The sequence below is a fragment of the Chelonia mydas genome, chromosome 5 (genome assembly GCF_015237465.2).
Source record: "Chelonia mydas isolate rCheMyd1 chromosome 5, rCheMyd1.pri.v2, whole genome shotgun sequence".
NCBI classification, from domain to species: domain Eukaryota; kingdom Metazoa; phylum Chordata; order Testudines; family Cheloniidae; genus Chelonia; species Chelonia mydas.
Window position 1 is genome coordinate 92,759,126 of NC_051245.2, and position 27,207 is coordinate 92,786,332.

Below are 27,207 nucleotides of genomic sequence, written 5' to 3' on the forward strand. Positions count from 1 at the left end.
TTGTCTCTGCTCTCTCATCTCAACACTCCTTAACTACCAGACACACATGCTTTTCCACCTGATGCCAGTAGTTGCTTAAAAGTTAAATGTATCTCCAATCCTCAAAAACCTAGTGTTCTCATTTCTTTTAATGTAAATTAGGTGCAGCCTCCTATGTAAATCCTACACACTTTGCTTGGCTTAATCTTTGTGTATGTTTCTTTTCTCATTTCCTATAAATTTCCCAGTATGCAAATTTTATCCAAAGAGTTAGAGCTTGACTTTTAATTGATAATCAGTGACAAAACATGGAAAAATATAAAGACACTTACCTTAATTCATCATTTTGCTGAGTCTTAGAAACTGAAACTTTTGTATTCCTCTGTATTGCTATTAAAACATTAACCTCTGTAATGTTTGCAAGCATTACTCATGTTGTGTTCATACTGTGTTTTCTTGCAGGCACAGGAGAAAGTGGAAAGAGTACCTTTATTAAACAGATGAGGATTATTCATGGGTCAGGTTACACAGATGAAGATAAGAAAAGCTTCACAAAACTGGTTTATCAAAACATATTTACTGCCGTACAAGCTATGATCAGAGCTATGGATACTCTAAAAATACAGTACACATCTGAGCAAAACAAGGTAAGAAAAGTCTTCCTTTTTGCTTCATTACATAACTGATGAGGAGGCACTCACGAAGAAGGAATTCAGTTCTGCTGTGGGAGTTTTTCTAACAAACCTCACCCAAGTGTGCTACATTTTTTTAAAATCAGCCTTATACAGTGTGATTGACCAGCTAGCATCGGAGATGAAAAGCAGCATGCGCTAGGGCTAAGGGCCAAGCAGCACTGGACTGTGTTCGCGTCCGCCACACCGGGGGCGGAGGCGCGCCTGGAAGAGAGTAAAAGGCCGGGTAAGCGGAGAGGCGGCGGCGGCCGTGGCTGTGTCTGCCCCTCCAGGCCGGCCGGCCGCCGCTGGACGCGCTCCGCTCACTCCTCTTCAGGAGCTCCGGGTGCTGCAGCAGCCTCCGCCACTCGCGCGTGGGCCGCTTCCGGCTTTGTGCGCCGAGCCCCGCCCCTCCCAGCTGGGAGGGGGCGGGGCCGGGACCCTTAAATGGCCGCGGCGCCGGGACCCAGTCCCCGTGAGAGGAGAGGTGGCTGGGCTGGCGCGCTGTAGGAAAAGCGGCCCTACGCCTGCCTCTCTCATATAGTACCGCAAATTACCTGTACCGGGGTAGGACTTCAGGGCAAGCCTGCTGCACGGGCAGGAGGCGCTGTGTAAGTGCTGGAGCCGGTCAGAGGTAAGCCCCACCTGGTCAGCCCTGTCCCTTCCCATCAGTGACACCATTACTGATGTATCCTTTCCTTTTTAGAACATGCGTGACTCAGTCAGTCTAGATGTTCTGTTTTCTTTGAACTATAAGTGCCTCTTTAGAGACAGTAGTGCTTCAAAGGCAGCAACACTTTTACGGAGGGAGGAAGAAGGAAAAATGCAATGGAGTCGTACTGATTCAGTCTCTCAGGGTTAAGATTTTTGCTACAGGGATGGTCTCCACCTTTGGTTACACTGGGAAGAACAATGCTGCCTAGGCTGTCCTACACCTGAAGTGAAACAGTAATTGGACAAAGTGATTGCTTGGTTCCCACAATGGCACCTGACGAGTTGTCTACCTGAGCTTTGACAGTTTAGACAATGGTGAAATAAATCCTTCATCGGAGTATCTGGAGCTCCCCTTGCTTTTTTGGTTCCCAGACCCCACTAACTTACACTTGTGCAATACTCCAACATGACCATATCCATGAGGCGCAAACTTTCCCCTTGTGGAAGCTGCTGGCCATCTCATTCTCTTTGTAAGATTGGCTCCATCTTAGAGCAGGCTGAAAAACAAGAAAACAGTGTTCTGCAGTGTTCAAAATCCATTTGCAATTGTTTTGAAACATTTTCATTAATATTTACCTAAATTGTAGTAGAAATATTTTTTAATCATTATTTAAAATGTGTTTACCAAAACACACACTTCCTTACTGGTAGTTATGGTTTTGGTAAACAACATTTTTTTGAAAATGATTAAAAATTTTCAACTGTCTGTAAAATATTAAAATGTTGCAGACAAATTCGATAGTTTTATGTAAATTTGTTTTAGAAAAGTCGATTTTTCAGGAAAACTTCTCTCAGTTACAGAACTGTAACATGCTTTGCTGTATCTGAAAGGCTGTCCAATTTTTCAGCACCCAAAATAAAACAAGGCTGTTGAAATTACAAGCAGCGTAACTCTGATATCCATTTAAGGAAGTTGAAGTCCTAGAGGTAGATGCTGTTTTACAGATTAATAGGTGTGTGAATGAAAGCAAGGTTATAGGATCTGGGAAATTGTGAAGTCTGTTGCCTGACAGCAGATTTATTTGTAGTATGTGGAATCATTTTGCAATAATTGTATTTCAGGATGGATGTGGGAGCTTATGCTAGAGAGTCTGTGTCTTGGCATACGCTCCTCTCCGGTACCAATACCTATATACAATGTAAAGTAGCAGGCAGCACTTTTCTTCTGCTGCAGTGGATCAGTGTGGATGGGAATGACACACATAAGGACTAGAAATACTCATTTTAGGAGGCTGACACACTGCCTGTCTGGCTAAATATTTTATCCTGTTTAAGACAAATAGCTAGTTCCTTAAAGCTTCTTACATTCAGCCTTCTTTGTGAAGGATCCAGAAGAAATGATACCCAGGCTTTTTACAGTGTACAGCATCTTTAGATACAAAAAGTTCTGCAATATCAGAGCATATCCTTTACATTTGAAAAACTAAATAGGGAATATTTTAGTAAAATCAGAGTTTACATTTGATGTTAGCACTTTTAAGAGCAGATTATGAATTATATGTGGGTATGGAATTGAGTGTTTTCAGGCCAAAAATTATGTAGGCACTGCAGTACTACAGTAAATACAAGACAAAGTCCTGACAGGTCTTTGTGATACCTGCCCTATTGGTGCCTGAAAAACAGACATAACTGAAGACATGTAAGTGGTCAATATTCAGGTCTTTCCACTTCAGAATCAGAAACTTCCTCCCCATCCCCCAAAATATGAATAATAATAATCTGTGCATAGCCCTAACATTTGTTGCATTTGAAAGTGGTACTATCTGTGTGTGTGAAATCTCATGCTGTGCTTAACAATAAAAAGAAATATACATCAGAGTGGTGAGAAGAAACTACGATTTCCCTCACTGATCTCTAGAAAATAGTAATAGGTCTTTAAAAAAAGTATGGAAGTTTGCTTGAAGTATTTGAAACCTTGAATAATCTCGAACAAGAGCTTCGTAATAAGAATCTATGGGTAACATTTGCTCCTGGGCAGAGGACCAAGAAGTAGCCTGTGCACTACTTGCGTCCCACTTAAACCCTCAAAATATGGCTAAAGTGGAACTTAAGTGGTGGTTAAGAGTTGTCTAGCCTGCTGCATGGGGTGAATTTCATCCTGTATGAATAAGAGCAATTTGGTGTTCCCCAGAGAAACATTAGAGTTGTTTAAAAGAAATCTGTGACAATAGTTTAAGGATTTTGAGTACTCGCACTCCATCAAATGCAAGCATTTTTTTTCTGGCTTTGCTCTTATTTACTTAAACTTTTCAATCCTTAACTTCTATCCTGGAGATTTCAAGGGCTCATCCTGCAGTCTAGTACAGCATGCACTCTATGACTCTTCTTCTATCTTGGAAAAATCAGATGCTTCCGCAGAGATCTGGAATACTCACTGAAGTGTGTGTATAAAAATGTATGATATTTAAATGTTGTGTGTGTATTTATTTAGTACCTAATACTGTCCACCTAGGAAGTTTGTAGTTTGTATTTAGACCCATGATTCAGCAAAGCAATTAAGACACATTGAAGTGATGTTGACGGCACTTGCTTAAATGTTTGGCTGAATAGGGATTAACTTCTGCATGTGTTACATTATAATTGCTTTCTGTATTCTTTTATCCCTGTCAATTAGCCAGATGCCATAACTTTAATGGCTGGACATTTATTCTGGATTAAATCCTGGTAACATTTAAGTCAGTGGCAAAACTTTGATTTCATTTTCATTCCAAAGTTTCTGATTCCTTATCTAGCTAAAGTTGAAACAGCCTCAAAACATTTAGCATCTAAAATGGGTTCAGATGATGCATCTGTGACAAATATTGCAACCTCATGGAATAGATTTGGGGACCATACTGACATACATTTATGTATCACTGTGGGCCAGGGATTGTATACAACTCCAGGGGGGAAGGGTTATCACAGCTCCTCCAAGAGCCAGAAAGAATGGGAGGTGATTAAGGTGAATCACTTAGGTTGTAAACACCCCCAGAGAGACTTGCATATAGTGGTTCAGACTGGATTTTTAGAGAACAGCCAAAGAGGGCTTTTAGCATAAAATTGTAAACTGACTTAAGGCCTTTTTCTGATCCAGCAAAGGGAAAGGATCTTCTGTCCAAAGAGGGCCCCAACGCTTGGTTGGAAAGACTTTGGCCTGCTAGAGCTCTGTTGTTACCTTAAGAATAAATGTGCTTGCTTAGAAAGAGCTGTGTGGTAACATGTAACTTCCAGTAACACCCTGTTCAAAGCAAGAAAGCAAAACACAGATGCTGGCCTGTAGGCAGACTGGCTCAATGGGGATACTACAGTGTAAGGCGGGGAAACTGTGCAGCCTTAAAGCCCCCTGGTCAGAGGGGAAAGAGACAGAGAGATGTGATGACTGGAGTTGGAAACTGTAAGTGTAACTTACACTTAGCTGTAAGTGTAACTGTAACTGTAAGTCCCTCAAGGGACCATGGGGGATGTGCGGGGAGAGGGAATACAGGTTCCCTGAAACTGTGACAGCATCAGTGTACACTTGGCTAGAAGTATGGGATGACAAAGATGAGATAGATTCCTCTCTCCTTTTTGTTTTTTTAAAAAGATACCTTTCTCCACTGTATTAATGAACATGTGCAACACTTTTGGAAAAAAATGTCAGTGAGACAAATGCCTCTCACAAAACATAAGGGAAAGTTAAGTTAAAGAAGTGATCATAATAATTATACCAGGGCCATTTTAGCAGAGCAGTTTATTTTGGAAGAGAAGCTAAAATCTCTTCAAAAACTCATAATTGGTACTTCCCAAGAAATAAAAGGTCAAACTGAATAAATTCAGCTGTAACTCGACAATATCATTACAAAGGCATAATCAATAGTTTTTTGCATTTGGAAGTAATGCCAATCATATGCTTTCAGAAATGTGCCATCCCATTAGTTCACTGACCATTATACTTGCTATTTTAATAAAAACTGTTTATTAAAAAAAGCCACATTTTAAAGTTCTGTAAAGATGTTTATGCAACACAGATATGTAGGTCAGATTCTCAACTAGTGCAAATTCACATAGCTCTTGAAATTATTGTATGAAAAAAGTATAATTAAAGCAAAAATATCAGCAAATGAAGTTCAAATAGCAAACCTGTAGGACCAGAATGGCTTTTACAGCGAGTTCTAGACATCCTGTCAGGAGCATCTAGTGCCTCAAATACTTGAAAGGTTTCATTGCTTCCTGAAACAAAATTGCCCAATTCCAGGTTGGAACCCAGCATAACAATACTCCTGGGGAGAAAAAATAATCTGAGATTATAGATCATAAAGAACAGTATAAATAAGCTAGCTAATAACGTACTAGCAGAAGTCTTAGCAAACCAGATATTCCTAGTTCTCCTATTGCCAGTTCACAGTGATCAGTCCTGTTATATTTCAAGGAGAGCCACAAATAACAATACTCGGCAAACACTTAAACATCTTTCATCTCTTAAACAAGTGAATAAATGGGGCTTTCTAGTATTAAGTACACAGAAGGTTTTTTGCGACTACATTTTTGTAGAAGGGGAGAAATGTAATTTCCTCCATCAATTTATAACTACAGTAAAAATTTTATAATTCTCCTAGTACATACCTTTATTTATCATACGCCCTGTCCTAGACGGCAGCAGTAGGGTGTCTTTTGTCACCTCTTCTGTTTAACTACAAGGGGTTCAATGGCCAAAGCAGAGATTCAGGGTACCACAATCCATGGTAAAAAAACTTAGAATCGCTCTTATTGCAGATGATCACTGCTTCTTCTCAGTGAAACATGTGCTCCATTCATGCCTTACAGAAATCTTAAAGGCCTACAGCACTATGGCTCCCATTTAACAAACATTAAAGAAGATATCTAATCTTCAATTTGAAAGCTTTGTTTGTACTGAAATTAAAACACCCATAATAATTTTAAAGTTAGTACACTTAGAAATTAGGATTAATTAAATTTACAGAGATAAAAGTGATCAGGTTGATGAGATTTTCTATCTTTTATGTTAGCTTCAGCCATTTTGGAATGCTTTCCTTTACCACAAAAATCTCCTTCCGTCAATAGGATACAGTAGTGCTGAATTGCAAATAATGGCCACGTTAGGGTAACTAATTTCTTTGTTTGGTGCCGACAAGACACTCAGTGCTGATGCATTCCTTATGGCTGTTTGTTTTTTCAGGTGATTTTACCTTTTTGCTGCTTGTCTTCCCCCATGCTCCTCGTTGAAGTTCTCCTATTAATGTACTGCTAACACCAGTTAAAGCGGAAGATACACTCCATTCCTTCACAGCCAGTGAACCTATCATCCTGTAACAAATTTTAGTCATACAGGTTTCATTTTTTCATTTAATTAGGAAAATGCTCAGCTGATCAGAGAAGTGGAGGTGGACAGAGTAACAGCTCTAGAAAGAAAACAAGTGGAAGCAATCAAGAAGCTCTGGGCAGATCCAGGAATCCAGGAGTGCTATGATAGACGGAGAGAATACCAGCTCTCAGACTCCGCTAAATAGTAAGTACACAGTGCTAGCACAAGGTTGACCCCAGGCTTCTCCCAGAGCTACAAAGAGTGGTGGACTCACCCTGCTTAAGTCATCTACTCCTGTATATCCCTTGGCCTGAAAATTTCACCCACCTTTTAAATTAGTCTGAGATTTATGCTAAAATTTAAAATAATTCTGTGTAAAATGTTTGTTTCCAAATATCTTCCTCTTTCTGTGCAGTTACCCTCCCTCCTAATGCTGAGGTCAGCACAGCTGGTACATAATTAAATTTCCTTTTGGGGAGAGCTTGAAAACAGCTGCACAAAATACATCAACGTCAAGCAGGCAGGGCAGTGAGTTTCACAATTATGTAATAATAGTTTTAAAAGTACGTAAATTAGGGAATGAAATTTGGTGTACAAATTAGACATATTTGAAAGTTCTCAAACTTCACTGTGAAGTAAATCTTCCTTTGTCTAGTGTGGTCTAAATTATAGTTCTGAGGTCACAGAAGTAATCTGGTGATTTGCTATAGCTCCTCGAAGGAGGAAAAAGTGCTCTTCACATTCATGGTCTGTGCTAAACATCTATTCTAAAGAGTTCCTGATTATGAAAATGTAACCGTTAATGTGTTTTGGGGATCTGTCTTGTCCTGTATTTCACAACAGGATTCTGGCCCATCTGCTGTTGCTGTGTAGTGCTGAGAAGAAAAGTTGCAGATATTAATACTCTGTACCTGTAGCGCTCTTTTGAGTGGTTTCTGACTTCCTCAAGTAACACTTATTTATCTAAGCACAAGAATGCGATAGTCTGACTAAACCCTGGCTTTATAAATCTTGTGCAATCAAAGAGGTGAAATTAGATTTCTAGACTAACTGCATTAAAGGCAGAAAACTCTTGACGATTTCCTTTATCTATAAATGAATTTATCTATACGTGACTAATCAATCCATTTGTTATTAATGTAAAGCACAGAAAGTAGATAAATCTCTTTTATTAAAGAGAAGTAAGAAAACTCCTGTCAAACACCACCAAGCATCTTCTGGAAAACACTTCCAATCCTTAGGGTGGGGAAATCAATTATTTTTTGTCAAGGTCCAGACTCCAGAGACAATAATAAAAGAATAAGTAAATAAAAAGATTTCCGGGGTCCATTCAAAAGTGTCTGGCAGTCCAGATTTGGCTTGCGGTCTGCCTATTGACCACCGCTGCCTTAGCGCATGTGTACGCTGCAATTAGACACCTGCAGCTGGCCCATGCTAGGACCCTGTAAATTGGGAGGGTCTTAGAACTTGGGCTGCAGTTGTAACCAGAATGTCTACACTGCAGTTCCATAACCAGAGCCTTGCAAGCCCAAGTCAGCTGCAGATTTTAATTGCAGTGTAGAGATTCCCTTAAATATCACTTTTTATACACAGTTGTGTAAATTGAAGAGCTGAAGGGCCCCATCTACATGAGAATCTGGAGAGGGGAAGATGATACCACACTTTGTATATACTGAAACAATGTGTTGCCTGCATGGCAGGATTATTTTACTCCAGAAAAGAATGTGGATGACAAGTTTGTTATAGATTATGAAGCTTTTGTCTAAACAAATAAAGTTGCTTAATAGTATTGTCAGTCCCATTGCAAGGAGTCTAATACATGGACATGAAGTGACTGGATGGTGAGCAAGGCTAGAACATTCATGAAAGTTTCAGTTATCAAACTTGTGAGATAAAAGAGTTTACAATTATTTTGCATCCTTCTGTGGTGTTATGCTGGGCCATGGTAGTCTTTGGCAACTGGAGGGAGAACTCAATAACTTTGGATATAAACCAAATCAACTCTTTGAGGAAGTTGGGGATGCCTGGGAAACGCCTCTGGTATGGAATAAATAAGTGGGTATCTGTAAATTCAAGGCATATACTTGCAGGTACTGTATTTAAAGAACCTGGTATAAATTATTTCTCTTATGTTAAGTATATAGTTCTTCCGTTTGGTTTGTGGGTAAACTATTATGCTTACTGCTCCATATTTTGATTCATTACATCAAAACATTTACTTAGCAATATATACGTGTATCTTATTTTGCAGTTACCTTACTGACATTGATCGTATTGCCTTGCCCTCATTTGTGCCAACTCAGCAAGATATTCTCAGAGTCAGAGTGCCAACTACGGGAATTATTGAGTATCCTTTTGATTTAGAAAACATTATTTTTAGGTAAGATTGACTGTATTCTGGCAATGTATGAAATAAATTAAAAGATATGACTTTATGAAGTTGTCTGCAGAGACTTTGCCCTTAAGATTACAGTGAGCCTTACACTCAAAACAGGATTAATATCAGTTTCTTACACTTCAGTGATTGAATTTAGTCTCTAAATTCAATAAGTAACTCTTTAGAGAATTAAATGGTCTGTGGTTTTTTTAAATGACATTTTCTAACTTTTCCAGAGGATATTTAAAATCCATTCCTCTTTGAGACTATGGGCTAATTTAATTTTTTAAAAAACTTTTGCCTTCCTATATCCAAACAAGCCCAGTTACCATGTATTCCAAACTGCTCACACACACATCACTTAAAACGTCAAAGGCCTCTTTTTAAACTTTTAGCTTGAAGATATTACCAACAACCTAAGAGTTATTTCTCTGATTTGACAATAAGTAACTTAAGAGACGCTGACAGAATGGTCCAGATCCAGCAGTTACTCAGTTCTCTGGCACGCTTTCCCAGCCTCCGGAGATCTCCTCCCCATCACCAGATCCTCACTTTCCCTGCCTCTCTGCTCGCCCTTCATGCTTGATCCCAACTTAATGACACGAGTCATAGGGAGAAGGACCCGAGTAAGATCCATCTGACTAACCACAAGCAGCTAATCTGACTGAGACGCTACCTCCCTAGCTAACATGCAAGCTCTGTTTCTTCAGCATATTTGACTACAGGCTGTCCCCATCAGTGTGTCCTCTCCCTTGTTACCAACTGCAGGCATGAAAGAGGCAGTTAGAGGGGAACCTTGCACCCAGAGCTACATGGGAAGTAGAGTTCGAAATTCTGCAAGCCATGCAGCTTCTCTATGGAGTGACCTGTCCTGTGGTTTATAATGCATGTCAATGAAAAATATTTAAAATGCTGTGTGCAGTTAGGCCACAGAGAATGGCGGAAAGCAGCAGAGAGCAAGACTAGGCATTCTCTTCTATTCAAATTCCAATATGCCAGCAATCCCCATGGTATTGGGAAATGAGCTGAGCAGTAGGGCTGAAGAGTTTGGGCAGTTGAGGCTGGGTTGTCTTGCTGTACTGTTTTTTCTGCCCACCTGCCAAACCCTGCTTCACTCCTCCTTGGATAGCCTTGCTTTTCCCATATCCCCAATCCACACAGACAGATCTACAACCATCTGCTACCCCATACCTTCCCCTGTTGTCCTCTCTTCTTCTTCCCCCCGCCCTGTCCCAATATCTCCTATTGCCCTCTGTCTTATTTTAATATCGGAAATGCCTACAAAAAATTAACTTAAAGTTGCACAACTGCATTTTCTGTAAACACATCTGCTAAATAATAATAGTATTTAGCTTTTATACAGTGTTTTCTCATCTGTAACTCTCAAAACACTTTAAAAAGGAGAATATGAATAATTAGCTCTAGTTTAGAGTTAAGGAAACTCAAGTGCAGCAAATTGCTTGAGGTCCTACAGCTGATCTGGGTGTAATAGAGCTCAGGTCTCATGACTCTCAAACTAGAGCCCAAAGAGATCATCAGTAAAGCACTCTCATGAATAAGACATTTGAGAGAGAAAACTATAGGACGATACATGGTCAGCATAGCAAAAAGTTAACTGGGATGCCCAAGGTTCCGTACTATGACATGCTATTAATCACCTGAAAAAAGGAGGGAAGAGCAAGGTGGCTAATTTTGAAGATGGCATAAAACTCTTTTGGTTAGTCAAACTTAGCCCTCATCATCACTAGAAAATAAAGATGTGATCTTAACTTGAGGTAGCTACCTGAAGTAAGATCCTAGCAACAAGGCAGTGTTCAATTGTCAAATGAGCTAGCAGGTCAAATTAAAGATTACACTCCCGCATTGAATTTATCATTGGGCTCAACGGGTAGTGATCAATGGCTCCATGTCTAGTTGGCAGCCGGTATCAAGTGGAGTGCCCCAAGGGTTGGTCCTGGGGCTGGTTTTGTTCAATATCTTCATTAATGATGTGGAGGATGTTGTGGATTGCACCCTCAGCAAGTTTGCAGCAGTGTGCCCTTGTTGCCAAGAAGGCTAATGGCATTTTGGGCTGTGTAAGTAGGAGCATTGCTAGCCGATCAAGGGACGTGATCATTCCCCTCTATTCGGCATTGGTGCGGCCTCATCTGGAGTAGTGTGTCCAGTTTTGGGCCCCACACTACAAGAAGGATGTGGAAAAATGGGAAAGAGTCCAGCGGAGGGCAACAAAAATGATTAGGGGGCTTGAGCACATAATTTATGAGGAGAGGCTGAGGGAATTGGGATTATTTAATCTGCAGAAGAGAGGAATGAGGGGGATTTGATAGCCCCTTTCAGATACCTGAAAGGGGGTTCCAAAGAGGATGGATCTAGACTGTTCTCAGTGGTACCAGACGTCAGAACAAGGAGTAATGGCCTACAAGTTGCAGTGGGGGAGGTTTAGGTTGGATATCAAGAAAAACTTTTTCACTAGGAGGGTGGTGCAGCACTGGAATGGGTTACCTAGGGAGGTGGTAACCTTCCTTAGAGGTTTTTAAGGTCAGCTATGTTTATAAGAACAATAGAAGAAAAAATGGTTATTAGTATTATTTATTGTTGGTATGATTGTAGTGCTTAGTGGTTCGTGCACCATCAGATACAAATTATGGCAAGAAGCAGGATTAGATGGGCCACAGGTCTGCTAATGTATATCAATTCATATGTTCCTTTATAACATGCCCATCAGCATCAGTGCATTTGTCCTTCCACCAAAGCATCATCATATCCAAACATACGCTGGCTCTTTAGCTTTACAAAAAAACCCTTAATTTCAACACAGAACCAACTACAGAGCACACATGGCACTGTGATGCACAACTCTCAACTCCAACATCATACTTTTTCATCTATAAACAACAAACAGTCTTTATCACTGCCCGTGTCTATAGGGAAATATTTTGATTAGGGCTGTCAATCACAGTTAACTCACACTATTAACTCAAAAAAAGATTAATCACAATTAATCTCACTGTTAAACAATAGAATACCAATTGAAATTTTACATTTTTGGATGTTTTTCTACATTTTCAAATAGTGATTTCTATTACAACACAGAATACAACGTGTACAGTGCTCACTTTATATTTTTGATTATCATTTTTACAGTGCAAATATTTGTAATCAAGAGTTTTTCAGTTCACCTCATACAAGTACTGTAGTGCAATTTCTTTATCATGAAAGTAACTTACAAATGTAGAATTTTTTTGTTACATAACTGCACTCAAAAACAAAACAATGTAGAACTTTAGAGCCTACAAATCACTCAGTCCTACTTCTTGTTCACCCAATCGCTAAGACAAACAAGTTTGTTTACATTTATGGGAGATAATGCTGCCTCTTCTTATTTACAATATCACCTGAAAGCGATAACAGGCATTCATATGGCACTTTTGTAGCCAGCGTTGCAAGGTATTTATGCAAAGCATTTGTATGCCCCTTCATGCTTCAGCCACCATTCCAGAGGACATGCTTCCATGCTGATGTTGCTTGTTAAAAAAAAAGTGTTAATTAAATTTGTGACTGAATTCTTTTGGGGGAGAATTGTATGTTTCCTGTTCTTTTTTCCTGCATTCTGCCATATATTTCATGTTATAACCGTCTCGGATGATGACCCAGTACATGTTTGTTTTAAGAACATTTTCATAGCAGAATAGCACTTGACCCAAGGTTTAAAAATCTGAAGTGCCTTGCAAAATCTGAGAGGAGTGGTGTGTGGAGCATGCTTTCAGAAATCTTAAAAGAACAACACTCAGATGTGGAAACTACAGAACAAAAAAGAAAATCAACCTTCTGCTGGTGGCATCTGGCGCAGATGATAAAAGTGAACATGCGTTGGTTCCGCACTGCTTTGGGTTGTGGTTGAAGCATGAAGGGACAAACGAATCTTTAGGGCATTTGGCATGTAAATATCTTGTGATGCTGGCTACAACAATACCATGTGAACTCCTGTTCTCACTTTCAGGTGACATTGTAAACAAGAAGTGGGCAGCATTATCTCCTTCAAATTGTAACCCAAACTTGTTTGTCTGAGCGACTGGTTGAAATCTGACTGAGTGGACTTGTAGGCTCTAAAGTTTTACATTTTTATTTTTGAATGGAGGTTTTTTGTACCTAATTCTACATTTGTAAGTTCAACTTTCATGATAAAGAGACTGCACTACAGTACTTGTGTTAGGTGAATTGAAAAATACTATTTCTTTTGTTTTTTACAGTGCAAATATTTGTAATCAAAATATAAAGTGAGCACTGTACACTTTGTATTCTGTGTTGTAATAGAAATCAATATATTAAACATAGAAAACATTCAAAAATATTTAAATAAGGGTATTTTTATTATTTAACAGAGTGATTAATGTTTTTAATCGCTTGACAGCCCTAATTTTGATCTAACTGAAGTTGGAGAGAATTAAAGTTGCATGTGATTAGGAGAAACTGGAAGTATACATTATCAGATTTTCTGTGTCAGAACTAAGTTTGATGTGGAGCTGAGACGTCTGTGTGCATGTTTGGTTATTAGTTTGGTAGTAATATGTGAGCAGAGATTGCTATGAATGTAAATGTTGGCGTAACTTGTAATTTTCTTGATTTTTTTTTTTTTTAAGTGATTGTGTTGAGAGGAAATGCACTAGAGCAATTCTGAGTATTAGATCTGGAACATTTTATCCCTGATGGCATTAAATATGCAGTTATGGGAGCTAAACACTTAGTTTTACTCACTTAACTTTACTGCTACTTTCATGTAGAAGGAACCTGCATAATTCTACATCCCCTCTTCAAGAGCTGCATTCAGAAAGCTAAAGAAAAGGAGGATTTGTGGCACCTTAGAGACTAACCAATTTATTTGAGCATGAGCTTTCGTGAGCTACAGCTCACTTCATCGGATGCATACTGTGGATGCACGTAGCTCACGAAAGCTCATGCTCAAATAAATTGGTTAGTCTCTAAGGTGCCACAAGTCCTCCTTTTTCTTTTTGCAAATACAGACTAACACGGCTGTTACTCTGAAACCATTCAGAAAGCTGAAGCAGATCATGATGGTAGCTGTTAGGGGGCTTATTCCTTCACCCACTCACTTCCCTGGTCCTCCTCGCATGAACAGAGAGCAACAATACCCGAAGTCCAAAGGTGCAAACAATTCGATGTTTATTGGGGTGAACTTCCAGCCAGCATGATTCCAGTTTCCTTCCTTAGTATCCTCCTTCCCAGCTCTGACACCACAGAGCCTTACACCTGTGTCCCTGTTCCCATTCCTGCCCTTAGCCAAACATGATTCCAATTTCCCCAGTCCCATTCCCTGTTCCCATTTCCCCTTTTAGCAAAACATGATTCTAATTTTCTTACCCCCATTCCCTGTTCCCATCTCCCACCTCCTCCCACCCACACCCACTCACTTCCTAATTGACTGCAGACTATATAGTAAAACTTGAGTTCGGCTTAGCTATACCTTAACCAATCATTTTCCTGAAATTTAACTAACCAATCCTAACATATTGTAACATGATTATGTAACCAATTATATCCCACCACCTTAATTAGTTTACACCCAGCAAAATTAATTATACAGCAGACAGGAACAATCACAGAACCAGACAGAGATTATACAGACAAACAATAGCAAAGTGGGAACTATAATGACAAGACAATACAGAAGTGAGGATTTCACATCCCAGGTATTGATAAGTGAGTTCTTGCCAGACAGGATGCTATCAAACTAAGTTTCCTTTTACATTTTCTAGGCACTTCCCTTTCTCTGGAGGTGATAGGAATACAATCCTGTCCTGATAGTGCCTAACAGCCCAATAGCACCTTATTTCAATGTGACTAGTTTGGGATGTGACCGTTCGCTTCCTAGCTTATGGCTGCCTCTGCTGCTTAGCCAAAGGCCTTAGCCTAAGAACAGGGCCTCAGACTGTCACAGTAAGAGAAGGCCCTTACACCAGCAGACAGTGATTTTGATTCTTTCTTTTATACCTCTATAATTAGCCAAGTGATAAGAATACACCTAAATTCTTAGAGTATAGGCCTTTACAGACAGGCCTGAATATCTATATCCTAACACACCCTTTTTTTTCTTTTTCTTTTTGGGATCCTCCTGCCCAGGTATCCCTGGAAAAGCATAGGACATATGGCGACACATTTCCTGATAGGGCCAGGCATCAAGGTGGAAGGAGTCGATATTCCATTTGTCCCACTGCCCCTTGTGTAGTATAGTGCCCTGCACCTTCTCTCGTACAGGCATACCACACCTATTCCAATTAGTGTTCCAGACTTCCCATTATAGTGGGCCCGAGAAGGTTGAGTCCGGGTTGTCTAGTACACTGTAGGGTTTGGAGGGCTTAGCTTTCATATATAATGGCCTGCTCAATTCATTCTGACCTATGCTGATATTTGTGATCCTTCAGCAAGTGAATTAACTTAAAATATGTTAAATAGCTTCCATGTTAGAAGTAGCTACACTTTTTATGGGTCAAGTGATTCTTGGAAGAAAATGGTCTACAAAGTGTCTTGGGTTCTACTGGTTGACCGCTTCTCTATACATATTAACTACATATAGTCAAATGATGACACAAAACAATCATTGTGCTGTTTGTTTCTGTTTAACAGAATGGTGGATGTAGGTGGCCAGAGGTCTGAAAGAAGGAAATGGATTCACTGTTTTGAAAGTGTTACCTCCATCATTTTCTTAGTTGCACTAAGTGAATACGACCAGGTCCTGGCTGAATGTGACAATGAGGTAAGGAATGAGCGGATCTCGATTAGGCATAGAAAAAAGAGGCTTGTATTTCTGTAGGAACAATAAAACCCACTAGTTCTTTATAAATGCATGTATTACTAACAGTTTGTCCCTACAAAGTTGGAAGTGCAGCATTATCCGTCTATAAAGTTATTTGACATTCAGAGTCATAGTGACTGTGGCTCTATTTTAATGTATACTGTGGGACAAAACTGGCTTTTGAGCTATAGACTTGCGGGCCTTACAGCTTCTACACAACCCGGAAGGACCTCCTGAGGAGCTTCTAACTGCTGCAGGAATCTTTGTTTTGCCTCGCTCTTTCAGTGATAACAGCTTTTCACATATTAATATTAAAAAAACCAACCTAATGAAATGTCTAATATAGAAACAAAATGTCTAAAGTAAAGGCTATTAGACTGAGTTACAACCACGTCATTAATAGAACAGTCTAGTTATTGAAAGAAACCCAAGTATTTGAAAGTCAGGAAGTTATATTGTGCAATTCAAAAACCCTAAACATCTGAAAGTCTAGAAAGACAGTACTCACAAAGTATAAATACCAATCCTCCTCAACTCTGAACACTGCTCCTCAGCTGTCTTTCAACTATGGGCCACAGACCACCACGGTCCAAGAGGAAGCTGCACATACTGTGCATAGCTGCCACTAATTATGGGCTGGAGACCTGATCCCGCCTACACTTCCATTTGCCAGCTGAGAGTGGGGCAACAGTCTCCCACCAAAAGGAGAAGAGAAGGCAGTTGAAAGGAAAGCAGCTAAGATGGTGGATGTTAATATACCACCATAAGTACTCCTCTCTTTACAAAATAGAGATTGAGTCCCTTTGCATCCATTATCTTCTGAAGTGTTTTAAAGATAATTACTATCAAGTATGTGGATGTTCTCTTTAAATATATACATTTCCTAATCCTCTTCGGACTTTTATTAGCCTCTAGGCATCAGTATCTTGCAGCAATTTGTTCTATAGGTTAAATGTGTGTTGTGAGAAACTATTTCCTGCAATCAGTTTTAGATTTTCTGACTTTGTGTCACGGAACAAAGAAGGTATATAGTCTTTCTAATCTACCATTCATTATTTTGTATACTTCAATCGTACCTCTTATTTTTCATCTTGTCATATGAAGTCCTTTCACAACCAATCTCCGAATCCTTATTTTTTCCCACATCTTTTTTTGAGAGAGCGTGACCACGACTGAACACAATATCCTAAGTAAGGCTATAAGGCTTGGATTTATAGAACTATCTTATCATTAGAACTGGTCTGAAAATTGCTAATAAAAGTTTAGGTGGAAAATGCCAATTAAGTTGAATCTGAACTGTTTCACGAAAACAGTTCAGGTTCAAATTTTGGTCAAATCACAGGCAGAGTTCTGATGGAAACCTCTCTGGTTCTCTGCTAGCTCTCCTGGTAAGCTGCTGGGAACTCCAAACTTCTTCCTATGGAGGACACTTAAGGCTTAGGGCTTTCATGCTCCCTGCCCTGAAAGCCTCATCTGCAGGGAAACTGTAGACTGCGCCACGCTGCGGACCCCCTGGCTTCCAGACTCCTGAGTGGGAAGTCCTGGGAGTGAGCTGGCCTGAGAATCTGGAAGCCCTGCACCCCAGCCTGGGGACAACTGCATGGTGGAGCTGTCCTGGCAGCTGTAGATGTTTGGGAGCCCTGGCAGCTGTGAACTGAAATGCTTGTCATGCTCCCCATGGAGCATGTTTTGTTTCAGAAACACTGTGTCATGGTTTCTGAAATGAATTTTCAGTTTGTGGAAAATTTCCTGCTAATCAGAAATCTGTAGGTTCAACCAGCTCTAATTATAATACTTTCAGTGTTTGCTAATCCATCCCTTATGAATTCTCCCATTGCTCTTTGGACTGCCACTGCACATTTTAGCAGAAGCTTTAATTGGGCTGGCCACAGTGATGTCCAGTAATATACATGAGTAGTTCAGATGACTTCTGATGTGCATTACCTTCCATTAAATTTTGTGCGTCGTCATGCCGCCCATTCACTTCGCTTCAGGCAGGCCGGATCCAAAGTCGTGTGTGTGTATAAAAATATTAAGTAGCGTAGTTAATACTTTTGCTACAACTCTGCTGGGCTGAGAGAGTCTGGTAAGAGAACTTGAAAACGCACTGGTTTTATGGAGAACTTTATTTTGGATTGATGGTTGAGGTGTGAGTGATTTGATTTTTTGTGTGTCCTGATCATGAATATGGTAATGCTTTAAACAATTGAATTTCAAATTCATTTGTCTCCTTGTAGAATCGAATGGAAGAAAGCAAGGCCTTATTTAAAACGATCATCACATACCCATGGTTTCTGAACTCTTCAGTCATTCTGTTCTTAAACAAAAAAGATCTTCTAGAAGAGAAAATCATGTACTCCCATCTAATCAGCTATTTCCCAGAATACACAGGTGAGCTTTTATCCTAGACTATGTTCACAATAGTGACTTAAAATCAAATTTAAACTCTAAACGTGAGTGTTAATCGCCTTACCTTTTCCCCTTATTGGTTCCAATTTCCCTGCCTGCTTTATAAATGAGATTGTGTAATATATTTGAGGTAATTATTTGGCAACTAATTTTTTTAAAATTCTGCCTGTTAAAATATAGACCTAGGTCATGGTATATAATAAAATGCAGTTTTGTTGTTTTGAAAACCTAGGCCTCGATCCTGCAACATGTGGGCAGATTGCTGAGCCACAGACAGCCCAATAGCAGCTAGGGCAATCTGTGAGACTATATTGTAAATAGCAAGATCAGGGCCAGAGGCTTTTAAGTGCTGATTTCATGCAGCCATAGTGTTAGACGTAAGATGCCAGAACACAGGAGACTCACTTTCATTTAGCCTGACCTCTGATAACACACACATTTCTCCTTTTTGAGGTACCTGGGCACAACTGTGGCATATCACCATGAATATTTATTGCTAGAGCTAGGAGGAGACTGGAGTCTGATTTTAAATATTACAGCTTTTGGATGCAAAGTTGAAAACTGTGCATTTTGATACAGAGGAAGATAATTGGTTTTACCTATAATATAGGTAAACTTAGGGAAATATATATCTCTTGTTCCCTTGTACTACATACTCTAAAAGTTTCTAGTACATTTTCTAGGTGTTTGCTGAATATATTGTGGTATAGTTACTTTATTCTCTACTTCATAGTCATTCTCGTACTGTCTAGGCATTTCACAAATAACTGGATAAAACAAAATAGTCTAAAGAAAACCCTTTGGTGCATTTTAACTTAACATTGCTGTTACCTTTAAAACTTGCTTTAAAGTGGGTTCAGTTGGATACTGAAATTCAGTGTCTATTCAATAATCCCAAAAGAATGACGTACCTACACTGATGATGGATTAAGACTGTGATTTAAACCAGCATTTTAGGTGCAGAACGGTCTGTCATAGTAAAATGCATTAGCTTGCTAATTAAATCCTATTGAATCCTAAATTTAAGTTGAGAAAATTCCTTTGATTAAAATACTTACTTACAGAAAAAGTCTACCTCCCGCTTAACAAAATAAAATCCCAGGATGCAGACTGCCATAGAAACATCTTATAGTATGCAGAGCTATATCAAATATTCAAAAAGAGGGGAAAACTAAGTAATTCAATAAGCTAATAAATATACCGTGTGTTATGTATCAGTCTGACAATTTAGTCTTATATATTAAACATTGTTGGCACTTCTGTATGATAGCAGCCTAAAACAAACATACATCCTCAAAGTAATTTGTAGGAACACTTTTGAGTGAACGTTGTACTGATGACAGTGTTTTACCATAGCAGTTTATCTGAAAGTTTAATCGTAACCGTACCACTTCTACATATTAACAAGTTTAGCCCCACTAGATATATAACATTATGCAAGCATATCAACAAAAAGCTATCTCCCAGTAGTTATCCCATGCTCAAAAATAGTCACTGCAGTAAATTATATATAGCTAAGTATTTATTTGAATGGGCTGGCTGATATTTTGTTTGAACTAAATGTTTTATATCCTTTAAAAATATTATCCATTATGCCTCTATAAACAGGACCTAAACAAGATGTGAAAGCTGCCAGAGAATTCATTTTGAAGCTGTACCAGGACCAGAATCCAGACAAAGAGAAAGTAATCTATTCCCACTTCACTTGTGCCACAGACACAGAGAATATCCGCTTTGTCTTTGCTGCTGTCAAAGACACTATCCTACAGCTAAACCTGAGGGAGTTCAACCTGGTGTAAAAAGAGAACCGCGGCTTGGATCCACCTATCGTCATCTACCTACCCAGCATAGACTAATAAAAACATTACTAGTGCATTCTAAAAAATTCCACAAAAGACAGATTGACACAGATACAAATAGAGTTGCTCTTTGAAACAATTTACTTACAGAAACAGAGGTTGTTTCTGTACATTTGCTGATCTTGAAATATTTACTGAAGAGAAGTGGATTAATAGAACTTTAAGGGAGAACTTCCAATGTTTACAGTTTTTTAAACTATACATTTTAAATATTGTTTTTATATTTCCCTTAATTTAGGCTGTGAGATTTTTTGTGACAACTGTGGTTCAAAGGGTATTTAAGAAATTTTTTTTTATAGAACTATATATAAATCCATTGCCATTCATCTGTTATTTTCTTAGGGTTTTTTATTGCATTTCGTAATCATGAAAATTATCATAGGAAATTCTAACCTGAGATGCCTTAAAAATGATAAAGTAATGCTATTTTAGAATGTTAGATACTGTAATATTTATCATTTAAGTTAGAATGAGCTGTTAGCATTTTAATGAATTTGGGGGCCATATATTGAATTTAATCATTTAGATTTTTATGTTGGAAGTGTCTTTCGTAGGCTGATATGCCCAAAGTCTTAACATGTCTTTGATGTCATTTGGCAATAATACACAAGAGCCAAGTGTATAGTTATAAAGCACATAGCTGTCACTTCTATTAAAATGACAGTGTAACACCAGTACCCAGCACTTGCAATTCACTAACAGACCTTTGTGGCTAGAAAGGGCATTCAATGGCTGAGGTTTCTAGGCCCTAGGTAGTTCCTCCAAAAGCCCTTTGCCAGAGGAAAAATAAGACTGCCATCCTTGAGGATGCAGCTGCATGTACTGAACTGGCCACTAAATTGCTCATTTCCATGAGAGAGAGAGAGAGTGAGTGAGTAAAAACTGTATTCCTTACCACAGCCCCTGCATTTGGGCTTTACAAGCCAGTGTAGGAAACATACTTAACACCTTAACCACACCGTCTTACTTTCAGAAGATTTTCAGACCACTAGAGCATTCTCACCAGCTTCTGCCACAGTAACAATATCCGTGTAAGATATATGCACTAATGTCTGACAGTCATTTTTATCAGGGATGAACAATCTTGCTAGTCACTGAAGTGTACCTTGAAATAGATCCAGCAGTATCACTGATGTCTAGCAAATACTCCTTAATAAAACATTCATATTGATTTTTAGGATTAATCCAACCCTCAGAACACCACCTTCCACCAGCCCATGAGAGGATTAGCTGCTCTTTGGGGCTGTGTATTAGCACAGTGAGACCCTCATCCTAATTTAGCCTCTTGGATGCTAACATAATATAAGTAATTTCGAGTCAGTGGGGAGAAGCCTACTCTCTGCTCAATTCCAGCTAAGAGTCATAACCAACTTCTCAGTGCATAGTAGAATGCTCCCTAAACAATGCCAATGCCAATACCCACAAACCTAAGGTGGATCTGTTATTTCTGGGGAATGCTACCATAACATCAAAAGCTGTAAAATTTCCATTGGTCAGGGTCTCCCTCTGCAGCAGGTATGATCACCCCATTCCCAAAGGAATGAGTACTATAGGTTTCTTTATAAGTAAGAACTGACACGTGGTCATGAGAGGAATACTCATACTATGAAAGGACAAGAGACCCTAATGAGTGGATCAAAATAGTTTGTTTCTTTAATGTTAGAGCAAAACCCAGTGCAGCATCTCCATGCTCCTTTAAAGACACAAAAGACTTGACTCCATAATCACGTGTTGGAAAAACAAACATTCAGCTGTACACATGCCTCCCTGCCCATGTAGGTGAAGTAATTAATCAGCAGCAAACATGCCTGGGGCTGAATCCAACAAGGACAAAAACAACATTGCTCTTAACAGCCGGTACTCCAGTCATTCATGCACAGCAAGTATGGGTTGGAGTTGTGAATATCTACAGTGGCCGAGACTGCAGACCCTTGGACAGTTCAGCAAATTGACAAATATGACAGTGTAGAAGAGACGACAGATCGAGTAGCTACAAATCATGTATTTTGTTTCAATGGGTTAATCAGTGAAAAAGTCAATGTCTTCCAGGTCACAGGTAGTACTGCCATCTTCAACACTCCTGAAAAAAATGCCAAGGCCTGGCATTGTTAACAGATCCTTGTCAGCTCTGGTCACCAGTGTTCACAGCCTGGCCACTTGGATATTCAGTAACATAACACATGAAATATCTTGCCATGAAGTGTACACACTAATGCCATTTGCTTCCAACTAACACCACTAGCTAAGTGAATTTTAATGGCTACAGAAACCTTTTCTTTGTTAAAATTGCACCCCAGTTGACCACAAAGAGCATGAGCATGCACATTCATCATCATTAAAGCGTTCAACATAAACCAAATCTCACTAATTCACAACCTTAAGGAGCTGAAAGCAAAAATGTGGACACCCAATTGTTTGTTGGACCAAAATAAGATCTGTTCTTACTAGGGCATCACATTACTACTGTACCCAAGATTTGAAAGAATCACCACTAACATCCTTCAGCCTGTTTACAGCTTCATCTAGCGATACACCATGGGAGAAAACACAGAGAATGCCAAGGCCCTGGAAGCAATCAATCCAAGGCACATCCACCTACAGACTTCTAAGAAAACCTAGTCCAGTTCATACCTATTGGAACAACTTACCTAGGGATGTAGTAGATCCTCCATCACTTAAATTTTTAATTCAAGATTGGATGTCTTTCTAAAAAAGATGCTCTAGCTCAACCAGAAGTTATAAGATAGATGCAGGAATTACAGGGTGAAATTCTACAGCTAGTGTGAACCAGCAAGGAAAGGAATGCAGACTTTATATTTTACTGAGTAGTGCCCCAGCGTCACATGCCTGTAACTTGTTCACTTTAAAAGAGGGTACAAAACATTTCGATCGCTGATTTATTTGCAATTAGGATAGCTAGTGGATTAGCCAAAATTCACCCTGAGTATTTTTAGATAGACTCCTACTGGCAAAAACTTCAAATGTGGGCAGTGCCTCCAAAAGAGGAAGTTTGAGAGTTGCAACTTCTCCCTGTTTCCCAAAAATCTGAGTGGAACATGTTTGATACAGATTTTGGATTATTTGCCCAGATTTAATTAGAAAATCCTAAAAAATAATCTTTAGATCTTCACCAGTGTATATATAATGCTGTCCGAGGAGCACTAGTATTTTATTTATTTAGCACTTTCATGGCTTCTTGTGTCACCCACACGGTGAGCCTATCACAACCAAACCAGCAGGTCCCGAGAAGGCAGAATCTTAAGTGTGAAGTTCACAGGCCAGTTACCACCATTAGCTATCCCTAATATCCTTGTGCTCTTTACTGGTTTGTGCCACAAAGCCAGGCCTCTGTCCCAAACTCTGCCTGTGTACCTCTCAGCCCAGCAGTATAAATCAGGCTGCTGGGTGACCTCCATGGGTACTTGTACTGACCCCAACAAATCTCAGGCTCTGCATTTTAAAAAAAAAACCCAATATTTTAAACACCCACCAGATTGTGCAATAATAGCAACAGATTTTTAAATATGTAACATGCTTAAGTGGAAAGAGGTGTTAGTGAGTTATTAGCTAATTAATGCAAATACTGAAATGCCAACATAACATTAAAAACCAAACTATGTGACTGTCATGTAACCAATACATGGAAAATGTGGCTCTGAGAGAGGATGAAGGTACATATAAATATATTCATTCTGTATGTAAGCATAACCATCTTTTGCAAAAAATGTATCTGTTTTTTAGGACAAATAATTGTCCTATACATGAAAAATGTAATACCAAAAAATGAAACAAAGTGTCAGATAGTAGACTGTCAGAACTAGACTTTGCATTGTGCCTTTGAATCAGTCACAAATATACAACTCTCTTCTTATCAACAAACCTTATTTGCATTTTCACCTACAATTATCACATTGAAAACTGAAGTTTAATTCTGTATATTTTTTTCCAAAAAAGGAAGACCTTAAAAAAAAAAAAAGATTTATCCTTCAATATTGGTGAACTAGGTTACAGAAAACTGCAACATACCTGAGATTATCCTCTGATTTGCCTCTTTCCCTTTGTCTCCAGAGTCTGCGTACCATAATGGGACAATCAGCTCCTCATCCCAGCCCAGTTCCTAAGTGTCCTCTCCATTAAGTGTTGCAATTTATCAGGGGAGAGAATGTTGTGCTCCAGCCTGTAGTTTAACAATGGCCAAGTGTCAATCTTGTTGAACAGCATGAAGTGTGCACTACAGCTCTGAATGTGTCATCCAGTATTACTAGATCAATCTGGTTTTTAGAAATAATCTTATTTATGGAAGTTTGGGAAACTCAAAGGTATAAGAACTTTTTAGCTTACAGGGCCCTGTTGGGCACAACTTCCAACAACTTGAAGTCATAGGACCTCATGTTCAAACACCAAGTCATGAAGTCATAAAGACCTCATGTTCTCACTAATTTCTGCAACCATGTGTTATCTTACAATGTCTCAAAGTGTAACAGCAATTTATTTGCTGCTGTGTTCAATTCTGGAAACACTGCAGTCGGAGACAGCAGTAAGATTTTGTACAACTGTTTCTGACAACACTTTACAACATTCTACTGTGTGACAAGAATACAGGGATCATTGTAACTCAGTGAAGTTGGTGAGAAAAACCACAACATTACTTTTATATATTGCTGTAAGCCTTTTCTTAACACCTTCATATGTGCCTTTTATGTAGTTCTATATAAAATAACACAACTGAAATAAATAGGTCAAAGTAAAACACTGATGGCACATGTCTGAAATAAATTTACATAGGAAAAAGGGGTTACTTACCAGTAAATGAAGTTTACTTACCTGTAAACAGAGGTCTTCAAGATGGTTCTGCATATTTCATGTACGGGTTATTGCACCACCTTGTGGTGCCTTGTGGCACCCCTCCCCTTAGCATCACCAATGTTCTGAGGGAGAAGCTATACAGAAATGGAATGCTCCCACCTCCTCAGTTCTTTCCACCACAAACCCAGAGACAAGGACTGTGACAGAGAGGGTTAGGCGGGTCAGAAGTGTGAACACAGAGATATCTCCAAGATCTCTGGTTACAGGTAGGTAACCTTCATTTCTTCAAGTGGCTCTGCATATTCCTACTTACGGGACAGACAGATAAGCAGTGCTAAAAACTAACCTGGAGGCAGGAACAAAGTCTTTGTTGAATAGACTGAAGCACTGCCTTGCTAAACCCAGTGATCCCTCTGGAGGCCAAGTCCAGAGCATAATGCTCAGTGAAGGTGTGCACCAAAGCCCAGGTTGTAGCCCTCCAAATTCCAGCAACTAGCACCTGCTGAGGACAAATGAAGGATGTAGTTGCAGCTCACGTGGTTGACTAGCAAAAGTTCTTGTATCTGCTGCAAATGTGTAACATGCAGCAATACATAGTTTAATACACAAATAGTCTAGGAAGAGACTGTACAACCCATGTGGTTATTAGCATAAGATACGAACAGTCTAGACAATTTACAAAAATTCTTAGTTCTATCCAAATAGGGAAGAGCCCTCTGGCAACCAAAGTATAGAACAAATTCCCCACTTATTAGAGTAAAAACAACAAGGAGTCCTTGTGGCATCTTAGAGACTAACAAATTTATTTGGGTATAAGCTTTCGTGGGCTAAAACCCACTTCATCAGATGCATGCATGGCTATCGTTCTGAAACTTATTAGAGTGTGGTTTAGGGGCAAAAAGAGCAAATTAATTGTCTGGTTAATGTGAAAAATCAGACACTACCATAGCAATTTATTTGCTTAGGTAAAAAACTGGGATCAGGTCTGAGACCTACCTTGTCCTTATGAAAAGAAGTGAAAGGTGGATCAGATATAAGTTCGTTCACTCTCCTGGCCAATGTGATGACGATAACGAAGACTGTTTTGATAGATAAATGATAGAGTGAACAGGCAGCCAAGTGTTCAAAGGGTGAATTCACCAGCATGACCAAAACCAGATTAAGGTCCCAAGAGCGAATAGGATTTCTAATGGAAGATACACATTTGATAAACGTTTCACAAACTTCTTAGCTGAACCATGAATAGTGAGCTATCATCCACAAGTGTATCATACGTGGAGATGGCTGCCAAATGAACTCGATGATTTTTAAATGCATGAAATATTCCAGAACATAAGGAATGTGAGCCGATACAGATGAATCAGAATTTCTCTTCATCCATGCCTGAAATCTGGACCATTCTAAAAGGTAGCAGTTTCTAGTTGACTGCTTTCTAGAGTTAGTTAGCATGTCCTGCATAAATAAAGAACATGACCTCTCAACAGCAAACGAAGTCACAGTCTGATCACTCACACAGCCAAGTGAAGAGACTGTGGGCCCGGATGAAAGATCCTGCCCTCCCCTTGACACAGAAGTTGCACAAAGACTCCGCAGGAGAGTTGCAGGAGATTGGTAAACCACTGTTGATATGGCCAAACTGGAGTGATAAGAATCACTCCTGTCCTATCTTCCTCACTACTTTCTGAATCAAGGGAAAGGGATGAAAGGTGTACATCAGGCCCTTCCGCCAGTGCAGAAGACAGGCATCCGACAGGGATTGACTGTCCCTGACCACTCTGGAACAGAAAAGGCAACACTTTTTGTTGATCTTCTTTGAACAGGCCCACATCTCATCGACCGCAGCTGGAGAACATATATGGTCTGAACCAATTGATCCTTTAGGGAACCATTCGCGCATCTGGGAGCTGTCTCTACTCAGATGATCAGCAACTATGTTGTTTTCCCCTGCTAGATGCATGGCCATAGGATAAGTTATGACAAATATACCATTTCCATAGACTTACTGCCTCTGCACACAGGACTGTAGAGTATGCCCCGTCCCCCGCACACTGATGTAATACATTGCCGATGTATTGGCCATCATCACCTGCACAATCCTCCCCCCGCAGAACCACCTAGGAACCAGATGAAGAGCTCTTAATTACAATACACTGATGTGCAGGGTTCTCTCCTGATAAGACCAGTGTTCACAAACTGTTAAATTATTCAGATGCCCCTACACCCTCCAATTATTATTTACATCTGAAGTCACTGTCAGGGCTGGACCTAGGGGATTGAATTGTATACCCCGAGCACAGTCG

General features: G+C 39.5%; 1 protein-coding gene and 1 long non-coding RNA gene across 4 annotated transcripts in view; one reads left to right on the top strand and one right to left on the bottom strand.

Moving 5' to 3' along the window:
• GNA14 (G protein subunit alpha 14) overlaps window positions 1-20,778 on the top strand; it is a 66,426-nt gene extending 45,648 nt beyond the window's left edge. For both annotated transcript variants that reach the window (XM_037901812.2, XM_037901813.2), the window contains exons 2-7: window positions 442-626; window positions 6,695-6,849; window positions 8,897-9,025; window positions 15,665-15,794; window positions 18,071-18,224; window positions 19,851-20,778. In XM_037901812.2, the coding sequence (XP_037757740.1) occupies window positions 442-626; window positions 6,695-6,849; window positions 8,897-9,025; window positions 15,665-15,794; window positions 18,071-18,224; window positions 19,851-20,041 (944 nt within the window). In that variant the 3' untranslated portion in view covers window positions 20,042-20,778. The remainder of the gene's footprint in view (window positions 1-441; window positions 627-6,694; window positions 6,850-8,896; window positions 9,026-15,664; window positions 15,795-18,070; window positions 18,225-19,850) is intronic.
• Window positions 538-25,414, bottom strand: LOC119566553. 2 transcript variants are annotated; one of them, XR_006291203.1, is made up of 5 exons: window positions 25,254-25,414; window positions 24,128-24,278; window positions 6,530-6,647; window positions 5,463-5,602; window positions 538-1,861 (listed from the first exon to the last, which is right to left on the bottom strand). It is a non-coding gene; the product is annotated as an uncharacterized LOC119566553 (long non-coding RNA). The 2 variants fall into 2 exon arrangements; XR_006291202.1 differs by lacking the exon at window positions 538-1,861 and having other exon boundaries at window positions 5,271-5,602.
• Between the last annotated feature and the right edge of the window lie 1,793 nt (window positions 25,415-27,207).